The following is a 20,139-nucleotide window of genomic DNA, read 5'->3' as shown; positions in this document are numbered from 1 at the left end:
TTTTCAAATTTTATGAAGAAAAAGTCATTCAGTTAATAATTTGATAGTGTGGGTGAAAGTTAAAGTTTTAACATCAGGGTACAAGACTGAATGATGGATTAATAAATGTGTTTTTATCTTCTAAAGTTAATGACCTGGCAAAGCTCTTATGAAAAAAGTATAATTTTTTGGGTGAGTGAAGTAATCATTTCACAAGTCATAGATCTTCTTATCCAATTTATTTGATTGACTGCTGGCCGGTTCACAGCTGACTTACAATGAAGCTTTTTTTAAACCAAATATATCTTTGGACATCACTCTAGAATATTCCTTGGATGTTCTGTTATGCCTCAGCATGAACTTTTTCTTGAGATTTTGCGAAGGCAAAATATATTAATCCAACATGCAGTAGAGAAAAATTAATTAAATTCATCAGCAACTAGATGTACTAATATATACTTCATAGCAAAAAATTAGGGGTGCAACGATATTCGTATCGATATTGAACCATTCGATACAGTGCTTTCGGTTCGGTACGCATATGTATCGAACAATACAACATTTGTAATTTATTTTATCAATTTTCCTTCTGACGATGCTGTCTGTGTTGAGTGCTCAGTGAATCTGTGTTCGACTACTCCGCCTAGGCTGCACTGTCGAGCGCAGATCCACTGAGCGCTCAACACAGACAGCATAGTCAGAAGGAAGAGCGCAGGGCAAGCTAGCGAGACAGAAGTTAAGCTCTACTTGCAACAGGCAAATTGAACCTCATTCAGATCTGGCGTTTGGAATTATTTTGGTTTTCATGTGACGTATGACCCTGAAGGTAAGCGAGTCATGGACTAAAGTAAAACAGTATGTTGGATGTGCCATGCAATGCTCAATTACATTGGTGTGAACTAGTGTGTTAGCGCAGTTAGCTCGTTAACGTGTTGGCCGTCTAGCCCCATGCACGGGGCGATCGGCGGTAGCTCGTTAACGGAGATTTGCCGTGTTGTGGCGTTAAGGTCATTTCAACGAGATTAACCTGAAAGCACTAGTGGGAACACAACGAATATGACTGCACATTTACGCCGACATCATCCTAGTGCAAAGACAAGTGGAAGCAGGCAAAAAAAAGCAAGCATGCTACTAACTTTAGCCGAGTCATTTAGACAGCTGTTAGCACATGATTCTCCTTATGCTGCTGAGAATATAGCCCAGAAGAAGCGGATAGTATAGCTTTTATTTTGGAAAGAGACATTTCTCTGTAATAAACTCTCTTTTCCAAAGATGAGTGATTCCTCAATCAGATACAGGGCTTGCAATATCGCTAGCCCGACGTCCTGGAGCTAGCGATTTTTTTCAGTCAGGCTACCAAAATCTTTCTCTTCCCTGCCCGTCGGGCTATTGTAGGAAAAATATATGTCAATGCTTTTGCATTCTTTCAGAAATGTAGCTGGGTAATTATGTCATTGGCATCGGTGAGCCACTGTCAATATGTGACATATTGAAGTCGCGTTTGAATTTGCGCTTGTTTTTTTGCTTTCACTTTGCAATCGTGCGAACTGTGTATAGAGAGCGACAGCACTGATCTGTGAGTGATGATAATTTGTGCACCAATTCCTCTGACATCGTCTTATTAATCGTTAGCTTACTATGCAAACATGACAAGTGAAATCTCCCGCAGCTTACACATGTGAGAGGTTGATCGCGCAGAGAATCGCTGAGCTTATGTGAGTGAGCGTGTAAAAGCATTTCAGTTCTGCTGAGCCAAATAAGACAGGTCAGGGTGAAGAAGTGACAGCCAAAGAAAAGCTTACCACAAAACGGAGAAGTTATGACAAATCAGACTATAAGGCAAAAAGAAAGTGCAGCTTTATGGTTTCATGGACAAAAGAATTTCTGTGGCTGCGATATGATGAGCTAAATAACCAGGGCTGCACATAAGTGGTCCGCAGGTGCGCATTCGCTGTCAAAATAAAAAACACGCACAAGGGTTAGGGTTAAATTTAAAAACTGTACTTTTGAGTTAAAATATATATTTATAATTTTAATAAATGACAAATTAAAAATGCATGAACATTTTTTTGTATCGAAAAAATATCGAACCGTGACACCAAAGTATCGAACCGAACCGAACCGTGAATTTTGTGTATCGTTGCACCCCTACAAAAAATAACCCATTCAGCATCTGTAAAAACAAAGTTAAATGACAACAAATGTTTTCAGATGAGGACACATAGAAAAGCAAATTTAGGATTCAGACAGGCAGGTTGTACAGGTAGGTTGGGGAAAACAGTTGAAAGAAAAACAGGTAGTTTATCAATTTAAAATAAATACAGTCAGAATTACATTTTCATTTAACTCATGAACTAATCCAATGTGTTTGTCCTTCTTCTGGGTTTTGCTCTGTTGTCATCATCGGCCTCACCTCACCATGCTTCAGAAGACATGCTTATTCCTACTCTTATTACCTGTAAGTAGAGATTTCACATCAGAAAAATTCCTTTCTCAGTCCAATACTCTTTTTTTTATCGCTACCTTTTGAGTTGTTACATTTTTGTCCTTTTTCATGTATACTGTTAAAGTATTTAATTATCAAAACAATTAAATCCTCTATGCCATCACAGCTTTCAGAAAAATGGTTATAGTAGAATCAATCTTTCTTATTTATTTATTTTTAAGAGCCAGCTTGTCATTTGCACTGCATGATAAAATGTCTACTTTATTACCTGCCAAAGACAAATTCTTATTTGATGGTTGGTACACAAACACTGCAGCGTGCAGTCACAATAATGTTATTTGGCTTGAACATAAGTCTAGAGCAAGATAAAAGCAGGCACTTGGTAGCTTGCCAATAAAATTGCTCAACACAGGAGAGATACAACATTGTTTGCAGTGTTATGCTGCCATATTAGAAATACTGACCCTCTTTAGCTGCTAGGAAAAACAAATGTTTGGTAAAATGTATTCATTCATTTAATCTTTACTACATGTGACATAAACTGCATGTGACATATTAGAAAAGAATTGGGGAAAGTGTGTAATATCAATATTAAGTTCACTTAAAGGAGATATATACATATTAACCTCAATTTACTGCGTATGTACATTTTGCATAGTAACTGCCCTCAAATAGCTTTGCTATTAAATATTAGTCTTAAGTCTAATACTTCTGACCATTCTGCTTTACATTCACAAGTTATATTCACCTGCTATACTGACTAACCAAATGTAATAGTGTAATTAATGTAATAGTAACACTATACAAAATATGTACTCCTTATACAGGGAGTGCAGAATTATTAGGCAAATGAGTATTTTGTCCACATCATCCTCTTCATGCATGTTGTCTTACCCCAAGCTTTATAGGCTCGAAAGCCTACTACCAATTAAGCATATTAGGTGATGTGCATCTCTGTAATGAGAAGGGGTGTGGTCTAATGACATCAACTCCCTATATCAAGTGTGCATAATTATTAGGCAACTTCCTTTCCTTTGGCAAAATGGGTCAAAAGAAGGACTTGACAGGCTCAGAAAAGTAAAAAATAATGAGATATCATGCAGAGGGATGCAGCAGTCTCAAAATTGCAAAGCTTCTGAAGCGTGATCATCGAACAATCAAGCGTTTCATTCAAAATAGTCAACAGGGTCGCAAGAAGCGTGTGGAAAAACCAAGGCGCAAAATAACTGCCCATGAACTGAGAAAAGTCAAGCGTGCAGCTGCCAAGATGCCACTTGCCACCAGTTTGGCCATATTTCAGAGCTGCAACATCACTGGAGTGCCCAAAAGCACAAGGTGTGCAATACTCAGAGACATGGCCAAGGTAAGAAAGGCTGAAAGACGACCACCACTGAACAAGACACACAAGCTGAAACGTCAAGACTGGGCCAAGAAATATCTCAAGACTGATTTTTCTAAGGTTTTATGGACTGATGAAATGAGAGTGAGTCTTGATGGGCCAGATGGATGGGCCCGTGGCTGGATTGGTAAAGGGCAGAGAGCTCCAGTCCGACTCAGACGCCAGCAAGGTGGAGTACTGGTTTGGACTGGTATCATCAAAGATGAGCTTGTGGGGCCTTTTCGGGTTGAGGATGGAGTCAAGCTCAACTCCCAGTCCTACTGCCAGTTTCTGGAAGACACCTTCTTCAAGCAGTGGTACAGGAAGAAGTCCGCATCCTTCAAGAAAAACATGATTTTCATGCAGGACAATGCTCCATCACACGCGTCCAAGTACTCCACAGCGTGGCTGGCAAGAAAGGGTATAAAAGAAGAAAAACTAATGACATGGCCTCCTTGTTCACCTGATTTGAACCCCCTTGAGAACCTGTGATCCATCATCAAATGTGAGATTTACAAGGAGGGAAAACAGTACACCTCTCTGAACAGTGTCTGGGAGGCTGTGGTTGCTGCTGCACGCAATGTTGATGGTGAACAGATCAAAACACTGACAGAATCCATGGATGGCAGGCTTTTGAGTGTCCTTGCAAAGAAAGGTGGCTATATTGGTCGCTGATTTGTTTTTGTTTTGTTTTTGAATGTCAGAAATGTATATTTGTGAATGTGGAGATGTTATATTGGTTTCACTGGTAAAAAAAAAAAAAAATTGAAATGGATATATATTTGTTTTTTGTTAAGTTGCCTAATAATTATGCACAGTAATAGTCACCTGCACACACAGATATCCCCCTAAAATAGCTAAAACTAAAAACAAACTAAAAACTACTTCCAAAAACATTCAGCTTTGATATTAATGAGTTTTTTGGGTTCATTGAGAACATGGTTGTTGTTCAATAATAACATTATTCCTCAGAAATACAACTTGCCTAATAATTCTGCACTCCCCTGTATAATCAACAATGAGAAGAAGTCTTTTGATATTTTTGGGTGGCTGAACTAACTAGAGCGTGAGTTTGGCAGTGAGGGTAAATTTCAGCCAAACTTCATCTGCATTGTTTTCACGGTCCGTCTCTTAAAGTGTTTTCATCCTAAAAGGTCAATGTAATTCACTATTATCTTCTCTACCAAGTGGCTATTTCCTTATTAACTAGTTCTAATGAGGCACTATTATAGCTGTCTGTTCATACACGCAGAAACACGTACAGGCGTGCACACACACACACCAGTATACCTGCACAGTCACATGCACGGTGTTGCCCCGAGCTCCTGCACAAATCCTTGCTGAGAATTTTTAAAACTCTTCACTTCTGCAGCTGTCTTCAAAGCATTTGAAAATTTCCTCCAGATCTCCAGCAGGCTCCTTACTGAGTAGAAAAGTCATCATATACCAACACTTCTTTTTAAAACAGCCCCCCTGAGGCTTGTTGACCCACTGGAAATTGCTTTTTTATAATATGAAACTGGCACAATTAGAAAGACAGCAGCCATCACTGTGGTTTTCCTGCTTTTGCTCACTCGTGACAGTGTTTAATTTGTCTCGGCATAGAAAAAATGAGCATGACCTGCCATGCTGAATCTCATATAAATATGTCAGTGGAGACACAAGCAGACATCTTAAGAATAATCCTTGTAACAATAGTCAAAATCATACACCAACACACCACAATAACAGCCTTGGACAAATGTACAGCTCACACACAGACTGACAGAGTAAGCTTGAACTCAAGGAATGTCCTTAGATGACAGTTTGGATTATTACACATAGACACAAATGCATGAAGATCTTGATTTATATGAAATATTTGAATTTGATAAAAGTCTCTCTCAAACCAACCTAATATAGTTCTTGTCATTTTTATTATGACTATAACTATCAGTATCTCTAAAGACCAAAACTCCATAATTGAAATACAATTATAAGCAGAAAAGATATGATGGAAACTAGGGGTGGGCGGTATAAACGGTATATGGTAGAAACGATATGAATTTGGCCAACGGTAGACATTTTGACTATACCGCTCTACTGCGATAGCTCGTGTTGATGGTGTCATCAAGCTGCGCCTGTTTTGGTCAAAAGCATCGCAGCAGCTGCAAGCAATATCATCTGCAAATTATGCCAGACGACAGTAATAGCAAAGAGACAAAGCATGTTTTGGAATATGAGGAAAGCCAGAAACTGTGCTTCATCCACTTCCGTAACATTGATTCGTTAATGTTGAATTCTGTCGCAGCTGCTCTGTTCCCATGTTGTTGCAGTATATTAATGACTAACCTCGTATTGTGGATGGATTATCTCAGTTGTTCTCCTGACTGAAGTTTGGTCCGTTCACAGCATCCTGCCATGCGGTTGCATTTGTCCCTAACCATCAGGAACCCTCCCGTAGAGTTTGATCGAGTGGAAAAAAGTTAGCGTTCATCCTCCAGCTTCACTGTTTATGTTATGCTAACATCACGTAGCACATCATTATATATCAACTAGCCCAACTTCAGTAACCCTAAAAAAGTCACTGCTGTTTAGTTTTCTGTCTTCCTTTATGTTGGAAGTGACAGCAGAGCTGTATGTTTAAATTTTTTCAGAAATCTCTCTCATGTTCAGGTGGAAACTAGCGAGCTAACTTCCTGCTAACTTCCAACTCCATTAGATTCAATAAATTCTGTTTTCATGGATGCCTGGGTGTTAAACTTAACTGGTAAAGTAGCAACTAGGGATGCACCGATACCACTTTTTTGGAAACGAGTACGAGTACTTGCATTTCAGTACTCACCGATACCGAGTACTTAATAAAAAGATGATTTAAATTTGCAGGTAACAGCTTTAGTCCTATAATTTAACAAAAAACAAACAAACAAGGGACTAGTTTGGAATTAAGAACATTTATTTAAAATAAAAAGCATGTTGTATGCAACACATTACAGAATAAATAATTATAAAAAAACAAAATTTAATTTTAAATTTGTTCGTCTGTTTCTCTGTTTAGAAGTCTCACTAGCACAGTCACAGCTGGGATGACATCAGAGGCTAGTGCGTTGTAGCTGCTCACTTTTTTTAGTTAGTTCCTCAAAGGGGGTGAGGATGGCAACAGTTGTCTCCATAAGAGCCCATTGGTGAGCGGTGAGATAGTCAGTGAGTTCGTGCACTCGCTTTTGCTCAATGAGGGACTGGAGCATGTAATACGTGCTGTTCCAGCGCGTCTGTACATCCTGCTGCAGTCTCTTTATTGGCTGGTTGAGCTGTCCCTGAATGTCCTCGAGGCGGGAGTAGGCTAAGGCGGAATGTTTAAAATGCCCAACTATTTTCCGTCCCACTGCTATAGCATCAGCTATGCTCCTCTGTGCTAATAAGCGTGGGTAAACTCTTTGTACTTGTTGTTGTGTTGGGATTTTAGGTGCTTGATTAAATTGCTTGTGTTAAATGCGCTACCTTTAGAGCCTCCTCTGGACAATTTCGCTGAGGACAATTTGCAGTCCGCCTTTGTTTTCGCGTAATCGTTCACTTTAAAATAGTTCCACACAGCTGATATGTCTCGCTTCGCTTTCTCCCCGCTCTGAGCTGCAGCCGGGGCCTGGGGGCGGGCACTCGGCGCCTGTGATTAACCTCTTACATGCCGCTCAAACATAGACAGGTCTCAGACCGTGGTATCGGTCCTTGGTATCGGGGGACTTTTAACGAGTACGAGTACTTTAGAAAATGTGGTATCGAGGCCGATACCCGATACCGGTATCGGTATCGGTGCATCCCTAGTAGCAACGCTGATGAATTTATTAAAGATGAAAGAATTTAGACAGTTTTTAACTCTCAGTGATGCTGCAGTGTTTGTTTGACTTTGGGACCTGAAGCAGACAGAGTTTTGGACCTAGATTACTTCACGAGGCTCCTGACTACGATAGCCGTAATGCTCCGACAAGCCATCAAGTGGTGCAGCTTCGTACCTTACCAAAGTTGTACTAAACCATTTTTTGACAGATTTTGAGCCCCATGTAGTCAGGGTCAGGTCAGTAAGAACAACCAGAATTCATACATAAGGCGCACCGGATTATAAGGTGCACTGTCGATTTTTGAGAAAATTAAAGGCCTTATAGTGTGTAAAATACGGTATACAGAAGAAAAGAATATAACGTGATATATATCGTTACGACACATGCTTCAAATTATACCACGATATGGATTTGAAGCCATATACCCCAGCCCTAATGGAAACATACAAATAAACATAACATATGACAACTAAATATGTAGAAAATGTGAAATTAATAATTAAGAAGCTGAAAATACACATACATTTTTTCCCACTTTTAAAAATTGGTTGTAATGCACAGCCAGTCTCACCCATATATACATAGATGCACAGTTATAGCCCAAGGAGGTTTACTGTTAGATGAGAAGGGGATTTAAATTTGCACAAGACTCCTGCAATCCTGTAGTGTGTGTTTGTGTGTTTTGGTTCACTCTGTCTTTTCAACCTCTATCTCTCTCTTCACCTCTCTTTATATCCCTCAATCTCTCCCTCCCTTGTTGGGTCTGTCTCTAAATCCTGTGATACGCAGATGAAAGTTTGTTTGGGCTTCGCCTGCAGCCTCCTCTGGAGCTACTGCTGTCATCCTGAAGTGACTGACTGCCTGTCTGACTTCAGCACTGGCTGGGGATGGCTCGAGGATATTTGAGCTATCTAGTTGCCAACCAAATGGCTGACGCCATTCTAGCCATAATACAGAAGTTCTCACTCAACAAAAGAAACAAATGGCCTCTCCCATGTTTGACTGGACGCTTTGAGATTGCCGTGATCACTTGCCAAGCTTCAACTAAAATGAATGCAATTCTCTTGGCATGAGTTTGTATCAACAAGCCATACTTGCTGCCATGAAATAAATTCAGTTCAGAGTTTGCTTTCTGAAAATTGAAGAATCAATCATTTCCACAAAAACTTGAATAAGAATGGACAAGGTGATTTTAAAATTTTTTGGCCATTATCTTTCTATATGTCAGCAATCTCCTCCATGGAGTCAAAACAGTAACTCTGCTACTGAAATATAGACATGGATGTCTAAAAGGTGAAGGAAGGAAGGAAACAGCTGTACTGCATTACCATTTTGATGTCAAATTAATGATCCTACTTATCTTGAAAACAATATACTGGTAAATGGACTGATTCTTAGATCTTAGAGCATTACTACTGTCCTGGAGCACTCAGAGTGCTTTATACAAATTGCCACATTCACCCATTTACACAAGCATTTTACACGCATTCATACTCCGATGGATGCATCGAAGAGCAACTTGGGGCTAGTATCTTGCCCAAGGATATTTGGCATGCACAGTGGGGGAGCCAGGGATCAAACCACACACCTTCCTATCAGTATATGACCTGCTCTACCTCCTGAGCTTCAGATAAACTTTAACTCCCTGGATAGCAACTTTTGTATTTTATTATATTATTTGGTAATGAATTTTACATATACAGCATTTTGGAAATGGACCCATCAAGTGCTCAGGTTAATACATCAAATAAGAAAGAATTAAATTTTTTCCTGACCATATCTACTGATGCATTGATTCACCTCATTTCATCTCATCTCATGTCTCTCTATTATAATGTATCTTTTCTCACACTCATACACAAAAAAAGACATTTCTGCCAAAAATCTCTCATTATCAACCTACCAAACAGCCTACAATTAATGTCGCTCTGGCCACAAAGAAGTCCATGATTTTTGCCGTGGTTGCACCCGGCAGGGTAACCTTAGTACTTAATGAACTGCCGCCGTGGCATTCATTAAAGAAGGATTAAGTCGTGCTCAGTGCCACTTAGAATATGCAAGGAATTTGTCATTTAAATGAGTCCATTATTGATATGAATGTGTGCTAGGTCGAGGTTTGGTGAAAGAGTGGGGAGGAGAGTGGGGAAGCCTTTCACACACTACAAGTTGCAGGTTTTTGTCTTTTGCTTTTACTTCTCCTTCCACTCTATGCCTGCTTTTGCTGCATTGTTTCTACTTCTGTCACTTTCTTCATCTGCCACCTCTATTTCCTAATGAAAGGAAAAATTATTTTCCTTTCATTTTTCTCCTCAACTTCCCGTTTCTTAATTTTTTCTCCTTCTCTTCAGTTTTTTTTATTTGACTTTCCTTTCTTTGCTCTCCTCTTCCTCTTTCTCTTCATCTCTGCCCACTTTTCTGTCAAAGTGCAGTCAGATAGTCAGGAATAGGCCACTCTAAGCTCCAATCACACAGGAGGTTTTGAGGTTCTGTCGCCTATAAATTGGTGTGGAGCATAGCAAGGTTGAACCTGGGGTTGATGGAAGGAAATGATTATGGGAGAAACTTTGTAAGGTCATTCCTTCTTGTCTCTTGTAGTTTTCCTGAAAATGTTCTTTCTAACATCGTTCATCTCACTCTTTCTTTGTTTTTATGTTGTTGTTTTTTATTTATTGCCTCTTTATTGATGAGCTGTTTCATTTGTCTTCCTCCTTTCTCATGTTCACTTTTCACATCTACTCTGTCTCTGTCTTATCATCTGTCTTTGATTTTTACTTATCTGTCTTTTCTCTCCCTGGCTTAAGTGCTTAAGGGCAACTACAGCTCATCATCTGATCCCAGGCTTTTAAACACACACACACACACACACACACACACACACACACACACACACACACACACACACACACACACACACACACACACACACACACACACCATTTTCTTTTTAAATTCATGTTTTCTAGATGCTGTTTAGCCAAGAAACAGATTCAGTGTGACCTTTGGATGTTTATTGACTTTTTTGTGGAGTACAGTTTTAATTTCATGTTTCACTAACAACATATAGTAGTGAAACAATCCTGTAGCAAGTAAGTGTTAAGAGACTCACGATTATTCAATATAGGTATGAGTGACATTGTGTTTTCTCTATTTGCCTTTTAGAGTGACTGTGCAAGACACTGCAGGTTTTCCAGAGACACGTGTAAGCAGGCGTATTAGGCGGATTCGTGATAAGTCACTTAGGAACACACCCACTCACTGCCCAGTGTACACCAACAGTCCAATACAACAGACACATGTAACACTTAGACACAGCCAAAAACACTGAATGTCCAGCACCTGCAGTGCATACACAGATATCAAGGAGATCAAGTGTTTACTCATAGAAACAACAACACACATACACATCGAACTATTATAACCATTTCTTGTACACAGCCCACTGTATACCATTCGTGACTAGATGTCAGATACTTAAAGTAAGCAGAAAGTTGTGTTGGTGGATTCTGGAGGAGGTTTTTCTCCTCAAAAACTCAGAGAAAGAAGTATGACGAATTTTATAGGCCAAATCTGCAAAATGTATTTATATTTACTCTATTTTGAAATACATATTAATGATAGGGTTTGTTGATCATTTGCAAACTAAGGTGCCAATTAGAAAACACTGAGAAATATATGAGGGGAAATGTATGAAGAGGGAAAGTAATGGCTCATGATCTGAAGCATACAATATCATCTGACAGCCATGGTGGAAGCAATGACATGGCATGGAGTCATTTCTGCTGTCTTTTTAAGACACTATTGGAAAAAAGAATATGCTAAAAAAAAAAAGTATCCTTTTTAGGATCTAAAATCAAACAGTGTGGTAAGTCTGTGGTTCAGGTGGTAGACTTGGTCGTCCAGTAATTACAGGGTGGGGTGTATGATCCCTGGTCCCTCTTCATGGCAAAGTGTCCTTGGATATGACTCCTGACTGCAGGTGAACACCTCATGTAGCAGCTTCTTCAGTAAGTATTTGACGTGAGTAGTTTAATAAATATCACACTCTGTAAGTGTTTTTGCAAGATTAAATGGTTCTTTTACGAGTGTAGACAATTTACAGGTTTCCCTTAGTAGATCACTTGGGCCTATGATTTCAAAGTAAATTCCATTAAATGGTGGTTTAAAGCGCATCCACAAGGTTATTTTTTATATCAAAAGAATATAAAAAGGTATACTTCTACATTAAAGGGCTGCTATTCTGCTGAGCCTATTGGCATCCAAGTTCTATTATCATCCAAATCAAGCAGGTAATAAAGACCTGGCTACTCTCCCATGAATAGACTGTTCTCAGTTTATACAGATTGACCCATGTACCATTTAGTTATTCAATTTAATTATAAGTACTTCCAGTAATATACAGTGCATTAATTGAAATGCACAATGAGCATTTAACATCAACAAAATGCACTTGTTTGTTTTTTGTTTTAAAAAACGGTATTATTGTTTTACTTCATGTGAACCGATTGTTCATGGGCATTTAAAGGCAAATGCTTGCAAAATGTAACATATACTGCGAAATACATATTTTCTGATTTTATAATTTAATGTTCTGTAGCTTTTGGTATCCAATTATTCCGATAGTGAAGCTCTTGTCTTTTAAATCCAGGCAAAATGAGACTACATGTTTTTAGCCTTTTTCACGCTTTAAAATTTGACAAGCCTTGTGGGCCCCTAATGACACACAAAGTCTGGCGAGTGGTCAGGATTTGGACACATCTGTCTAGTCAAGGTGATGTCCAAGCCCAGAGTTTCCTCATATCGAGATGAGTCAAACTGCAAAGCTTATTTAAGTCACACTGTCGAATTGTTCTGTATCTAGAGGACAATATGTCACATTGATATTTAAAAGTAGCACGTTAATTATCACTTCTGTGTTTGTCGGTCATTTTTTGAAAACAGGTTTAGAAGATAAACGTAATGGACTGGCATTCATATCACTTTTCTTGTCTTACTGACTAGTCAAAACATTTAGGCAATAAGCCGCATTTAACCGTACAGTTATATACTTTACTTTTACTTTATTTATATAGCAAATTTAATAACAACAAAATGTTGGCCAAAGTACTGTAAAAAGATGATAAAAACAATTACACAGTAACAAATAACATCAATAACAAATATCTGGTAACAGGTGACCAAGTGGATAGATAGGTAACTCTCATGCGATGTTGAAAGCTAATGAGTGAAAATGTGTTTTAAGATGGGATTTGAAAAGACTGACAGTTGGGGCCTTGCTAATCTGGAGAGGTAAATAATTCCACATTTTCAGTGCCACAACCACAAATGCCCGGTCACCTCTGTGAACCAGCCTCGACTTAGAAGTGGCCAAGAGCAAGAGGTCACTTGATCTTAGAGTTCTAGGGTGCATATAAGACTGCAGTAAGTCAGACAGATATTCTGGAGCCTGACCGTTCTGCGATTTATAAGTCATCAAGAAAATTTTGTATTTAATTCTGTATTTAATTTTGTATTAAATTTTATATAGTGCTTTATTCTGTGAATTTAAGCAGTTTTTGGACTGTGGCAGTAAGCCGGCATAACAGGAGGAAACCCACACAACAAACTCCACACAACAAGCTCCAAGCTTGGGTTCAAACCAGAAACCTTCTTGCTTTGAGGTTACAGTACTAACCACTATATTATCGCGCCCTCCTCCTTGTATAGAATATGATAGTAAAAATATGCTTTGTCTTGATATTTCCGTTAGTTCTGGTGAATCTATTGGACAATGTCAGATTGTAATGGTTTTCTGTCTCTTCTACCATCTGGTCTCTCAGCTGAAGGTTCAGGCAAAACTCAAAATAGTCTATGCAAAATGGCCAACAGATGGGCGTTGTGGCAGATAAGTGGAAAAAATATCAAAGGATACATTCACACTCAAGGGGCATCTCATCAGCAGTCACTGCATAACTACCCTTACCATTATATATAGTCAGTTTAGAAGCCCCACATGTTCTGGAAGTACTGAATGTCAGCCTCTCCATATTGAATCATATCACCTGTATTTTCCCCCTTGCTGTAGTAATATAAGAGGGGACAAAATAACAGCTTACCCTGTAATTTCTAAGGCTTTTCTATACATACATAGGCCATTTTTAAAAAATACTTTTTTATGCAGTTTGCTCATTTTTCAACAGGAAACAGCCCCTTAGAATGATGATATGGAGAAACTTTTTTTTATTGTTGGTAAAACACACCTTTTAAAAAGATGATGCAAATGCACATGTTTACTTCCTGATTGGGTTTAACTACTCATTATACATCATCAAAATCATATTCCTTGTCATTTTGACATAAAGTAAAAAGTAAAATATATGTTTCATATAATATTTGCTGTGAAATGTGTCTCTGCCTACACTATTGCGCACAGAACTCACTGTTCATTCTTATATTGCCATTTATTCTCTTTTGTTTCAAGTCACTGCATATAATAAAGAAAATCTTCTCTTTTCTTAGTGTTCTCACCATAACTCATCTTCCAAAGAGTATTGTTGTTCCGTAAAGAATATTTCTTTGTATATGTGCCTTTGTGTTTACGCGCTGCATGTGGATGTAAGGAATTGCATGCATTTCTGTATGTGAATAATTCATCTTTGTGTATCCTTGTTTTTATGTTTTTGAACCTCTATAGAAAGTTGGCAAAAAAGCAGAAGGAAACTGCTAGCAGCTCCACTCAGCAGAGGGAGATGGGTCCAGTCACCACAGCTGATAAGAGCACCACTAAAGTCAGCACCTTACACAAAGATGACCCCTTTTCCACCTCCAACCAGGACCTCAATGGGTTCAGTAAGTCAAAATGCTCTGCAGTTCTAGCCCTAAGGTGCATCCAGAAGATATCAGCTGTAAATGGCACCATAATGTTTTTGTTTTGTTTTTTTTACAAGAAAATATAATACTACATTGTCCTTTCCACATTGTATTATTTCTGGAAAGTGTTAAGAAAAAATAACAAAAACCCCACAGATTTAATTAATTTGCTGTTTCTCTGAAAGTTAACTTTCAAGTTTCTTTTCCCCTTGTCACTCCCTAAAATATGCATATGCTAGGACTCTGTACCATTAATCATTTTGTCACATTCATTTATTCAAATAGTGGACATTTCATTTTTATAATAAAACTCTCCATATGGCCGTCTTTCACCCATAGTGTGTTGTGCTGCTTCACTAGCCTCCATCGTACTTAGTGCTGTTTTAACAATTTTCAGCTGAGCCCTCTATTTTTTCTCTATGTGGTGCTTTATACAAGTACAATATAAGTGTGCATATCCTCTTTCACAGCATATTCCACACATTTCAACTAGGCCTTGATTTGTTGGGGAGTAGTCCCAGCTTTTTGTAAAACTGTGTGTGATTCTGATGTAATTAGACAAGACCTCTCAGGAGGGCATTTTCACTTGAAAATGTCATGCTGGCCTTTTGGGAGTGCTTGACCACTGAAAGCCAGGGATGGTGAAGAGGGACTAAGTACCAAGCTAATGCTGGACGTAATTGCCTGCACTCTTTTTCTAACTGTCCGTGCTGCAGTTTTGACGTAAAATAATGTTTTTGTACTGAAAATACTTAAAGCAGACCACTTTTATCTGGAGCGTAGGACCTATATATACTGTAAAATTAGCAATTAGTTGCAATTAGTTTTTGCATTTGCAACATATAGAAAAAGGAGCTAACCTTCAACTTGACATTTAATGTTTTATCAGCCATAAGTCCACAAGTCTTTGGACAATGACAATGATTTTTTTTTTTGTAATTTTGCCAGTTCACTGACACCTTAAAACAATTCATCAGATGTCATTGAAGGGCAGCTTTAATTCAAGGGATTAAACACATGCCTTGGATTAATTGTTTAAGAATTGCAGCCATTCGTACACAGTCTCACTTTTTCAAAGTCTCAAAAGTAATTTGACAATTGACTTAAATGTTTTTATGGCCAGGTGAGGCTTGTTCCCTGATTACTTTATAACAAGTTAAGATATATAATATATAAGAGAAAGAGAAAAATATATTAAAAAAAAAACTTTTACAGTTGATTCCAACTTTTTAACTTGCATTTAGTAGCTGTTTCAGTATAATGTCCAAAGAGATGTTGATGCAAATGAAGAAGCCCATCATTAGAGTGAAAAACCCAATAACAGAGTAGAATCATACCAACCCAATGCATAGCACAATATCTGGTGGGTGGAGGCATGCTGTGGTATGTATGGGTGTCACTGGAACCGTGTTATTAGTATTCATTGATAATCTAACTGGTGATGAAAGTAGCACGATGAATTCTAAAGTCTACGTACATGGCTATACTCTGCTCAGATTCAGCCAAATGCTGAAAAAGCGATCGGAGAGCACCTCAGTGTAAACAGATAATGACCTAAACCATAATGCAAATACAACCAAAGATTTTCTCAAGGAAGAGAAATGGGATACTGAGTGGCCTGGAAACTGAAGGCAAAAAAGACCCATAAAAAAGCAGCATCTGATGGTGGATGCACTAAAGACCAATCGGAGAATCTCAAAGGCAGAAATAGCATTTGGTAATGTCTATCTGGCAGTCATTGCACAGAGTCAATAAATACAAAGAAATTTGTTATTAAACAAAAACTTATGGACCAAACTGTAATTCCCTTTCTTCAATTAGAAACAACTACCCCAGGTCTATAAATATGTTTATGTTTTTTGAATGTATAAGACAGACGCTTGACATCCTGTGCTTCTTGAGAACTTACTAGACCTTCCCTGTAGCCAAACAAACGTTCAGCATTGAAACTGAATTTCTTTATGCAATTTTTCAGTAAATGTGAAATGAAGATTTGGATATGTAAAAGAGACTTGACTTTGCCCATTGTGAGCTTTGGAAAAATGGTACAAAACTTTGTCAAGGTTACACGTATAAAAATATGACTCATTCTCTTTTTTGTTGTGTGCTTACAGTGTCTTGTGAATATTTGAAAAAGAAATAAAGAAATTGGAAACACACACACACCCACACACACACACCATAGTCACCAATTCAAGCTCAGTCTTAATGAGACAGAGAAAAATGCTGACACAAGATAGGGGACCCAATAATATTTGCGGAAATGGACCCTCACAGGGCAAATAACCTTTTTGTGTTATTGTGTTTTCACCCAGTCACCAGCTTACTTCACAGGACATTGCTGCCAAAGCAGATTTCTTTTTGTATGCAGGTACACTCCTCACTGTATTAAAGTTGAGCTTCTTTCTCCGGCACATTAGCATACAGTGCCGGTACACATGAGACGTGAGGGATTTTATCATAGAAGAGGAGAAAATATGTTGTGTGGGGGTATTAGGAGAGGAGAGCAGAGGGAAGAGACTAGGGAATAGGCAGAGGAAAGAGGACAATGGAGAGAGAAGACGAAACTTAAATAATCAGCAGTAGAGAAATTGGGCCATTGTATCAGAAAACGTTACACAAACAGAGTATCATAGTTTGAATAACAATTAGGCGGGACGGGTGAATGGATGTTTGGTGGTGTGTGTGTGTGTGTATTCCTTTTTATTTGGGAAGAGAGAATATCATACATTGGTTATAGAATCTGTTCTTGGTGTTTCACAAGGACTTTCATTATTACATAGTAATCTGGTTATCAGCAATATTCCTAAAGTAAGAGACGATTCCTGAAACCACCTTACCCATTTGAAACCGCAAAATGACAGCAGAGGTTTTTGTTGTTGTTGTTGTTGTTGTTGTTGTTGTTGTTGTGTTTAAAAAAAAACTTTGTGGAGTTCTTCTTGTGTCTCTGTAGGTTTGCTATCCCAGGTTTCTTCCATAGTCCAAAGACATGCCATTAGTGGGCTCAGGTGATTCTAAATATCCTCTAGGTGTGTATGTGAGTGTGAATGTTTGTCTGTCTCTTTGTGTGAGCCCAGACCCTGCCTCTCGCTCTACTCACTCCGGCCCCCTGGAAGATGGATGGAATCTGACACTAGAACTAATTACAAATATAATATATAACTACTATATGCTTAAGTAAACAATACAAATGGAATGTATGTGGAAAACCAAATCAAAATCAGAGAAACTGCAACAAAGTAGAGATTTAAAAAAAAAAAAAAAAAGGCATGAGAGAGGAAAAGATGGAAAACAAATGCACATTATCTTATGATCTGCTCAGTGAACATAAAAGGAACCTTTTCACTTTAGACCATCAAAATTCACAGATAGTAAAAAACAAACACATAAGTGATTTCTATGCTAACATGTAAACATGTAAATGAGCCAAGAACAGTTACCTTCAAGTGGGCGTAAACATGTGCATCCATATGCATACAGGTCTTAAGAGATAAATATGTGTAGGTTAGCTCTGTCATATAATGTGGATTATTGAACAGGCTAGGTAGCATATAATATGAAACTGTCAGTTTCCCAGCACTCCCCTTAGGTTTTGTCTTATTGTATTTGTTTATATGTGGGCCTCTGTATCCCAGATATCATTTATTTATAGACCCCTAGAGCTATGTGTATATGTGAGAGGTAAAGTGTATGTGCAGGGACTTATAGCTTTTAGTCACTGTTTAATAAACCAAGTCCGTCAGTCACATTTATTACCAATGACATATCTCCTAAATTACTTTCAGCTTTGGTACATTGACCTTATTGCCATGGTGGCCAGTTTGAACTGGCAATAGCAATTTAGACTAACCACCTTGATGAGACAGAATGTTACAGAACTTCAGTAAACTAAAACTCAGTAAACTAAAAAAGTACACTGTAATGCTTTTGTTCCATCTGTAGCTCCGATAACCATAAAAGTGACGATAGATGCAAGCTTAAGTCACTTCAACAAATGCTCATGGTTGTTGTTTTGTTCTGGAGTCCTACTTTCAGCTAATTTATCATTTCAAGGGCATTAAATACTGAAGTTTTGTCAGTGCTGCTGGCATCTCACATAAAGGCATAAAATGTTTGGCACTGGGCTGTTATGCACTGGATTTAAGGGTATACTGAGACAGATCTGTCACTCTCATTTGGAGTTAAACTGTGTGTCCAGAGCTCACCGTTCATATTTCTGTGTATTTCTAGGAGACATATGTAATTGTCAACTAATAAGTGACAAATTACATGAATAATATTGTTACTTTCCAAGGGATGTGTGAAAGTAACAAAACGTGTCCAGGTTGAAAAAAAAATGAGACAGGGAGGCAAAATTGTTAAATTAAAGGCTTTTATTAATTTCTATTACTAATTAAACTAAAAGAGACAGAGAAGTGGCTGTCACCTTTAAAAAAAAAGAAGAAAAAAACCCCCAGGAGTTGTTCACTAAACTGAAAAGAAAAGCCAAAAGCTAAATGACCAAAACACACTGCTTTCAACAAAGCAGGAATACACAGCCACCGCAGATACAGCTCACAATCTGTAAAACCAACAAGGATCTAGACCAGGGGTGGGGAAACTCGAGGCCTCAAGGGCCGGTGTCCCGCAGGTTTTAGATGTGTCCTTGATCCAACACAGCTGATTTATATGGCTAAATGATGTCCTCAGCATCTGTTGAAGTTCTTCAGAGACCTGGTAATGAACTAATTGGTTGATTCAGGTGTGTTGACCAGGTTGATATCTAAAATCTGCAGGACACTGGCCCTTGAGGCCTGGAGCTTCCCACCCCTGCTCTAGACCTTACCGTTATCTCTCACCTTAAGTACTCTCTTAATTGCTGATTAGAGTCAGCTCTACAAAAAGGGTGGCACCTAAGGCAGGAAGGGTCAAATTAGCACATGCAAGTACTGTGTTTACAATTTGCCTGACTTCTCATCAATGACCTCTTTAAAAATGTTGTTTTAATCAAAACTGACATATCATTGGTATGGTATTATAAATCCTACAGAATGCTTATATTGTGTTTTCTAAAACAAATTGTGATCTTCCTATCCATTGGTCTTTTTCGGTTTCGTTTTTACACCAGATTTTAGTGCACAATTGTTGGAATATAAGCCCTGTTATCCTCAAAATTCAATATAATGGTGCCATTAGTTTTATTGAGTTGTCCCCTGAACTGCTGAATATAGCATACTGATCTGTCTTTATGTAGGTGTTTTTTTTAGATTTCATGTCCTATGATATTTTGTTTTTCCTTTTCTTTTCTTATCAAACCTGACCCTCTTATTTTTCAACCTCCTGATTCCTGTACCTCTTCTCTTTCTCATGTTGCATGTTTCACTTTCTTACTCTTATGCTTGTTTCATTTAAAACTTTCACTGTACAACTTTTCATTTTATATATATTTTTTCTCTTTCCTGTCTACATTTACTTCTCCTTGTCCACCCTAACCTCCTTCTTTCTCTCTCGCATCCTCCTTTTTCACCTTCCTCCGTTTTTATTGTTTTGAATCCTTTTTTTCACCTTCTTTTCACCTTTCTGTCTCCTTCCCAGCTTCTCCTTCTCCCTGCTCCTTCTCAGTGCAAGGAAGCAAGATGCTGCAGAGCAAATCCTTGCTGAATTCCTACTACTCAGGTACACACACATCCTCACAC

The 20,139-nt window shown here is 38.3% G+C and overlaps 1 protein-coding gene across 3 annotated transcripts in view; it reads left to right on the top strand.

Annotated features, from left to right (window-relative positions):
* The window catches only part of ptprt (protein tyrosine phosphatase receptor type T), a 332,562-nt gene that overhangs the window by 241,704 nt on the left and 70,719 nt on the right, over window positions 1-20,139 (top strand). For all 3 annotated transcript variants that reach the window (XM_085457270.1, XM_085457269.1, XM_085457267.1), the window contains 2 exons: window positions 14,289-14,443; window positions 20,039-20,119. In XM_085457270.1, the coding sequence (XP_085313396.1) occupies window positions 14,289-14,443; window positions 20,039-20,119 (236 nt within the window). The remainder of the gene's footprint in view (window positions 1-14,288; window positions 14,444-20,038; window positions 20,120-20,139) is intronic.

The sequence above is a fragment of the Copadichromis virginalis genome, linkage group LG5, assembly GCF_057382275.1.
Source record: "Copadichromis virginalis isolate Kocher_CV1m ecotype Utaka linkage group LG5, C_Virginalis_male_GT1.1, whole genome shotgun sequence".
NCBI classification, from domain to species: Eukaryota; Metazoa; Chordata; class Actinopteri; order Cichliformes; family Cichlidae; genus Copadichromis; species Copadichromis virginalis.
This window is presented reverse-complemented; position numbering and strand designations above follow the sequence as displayed.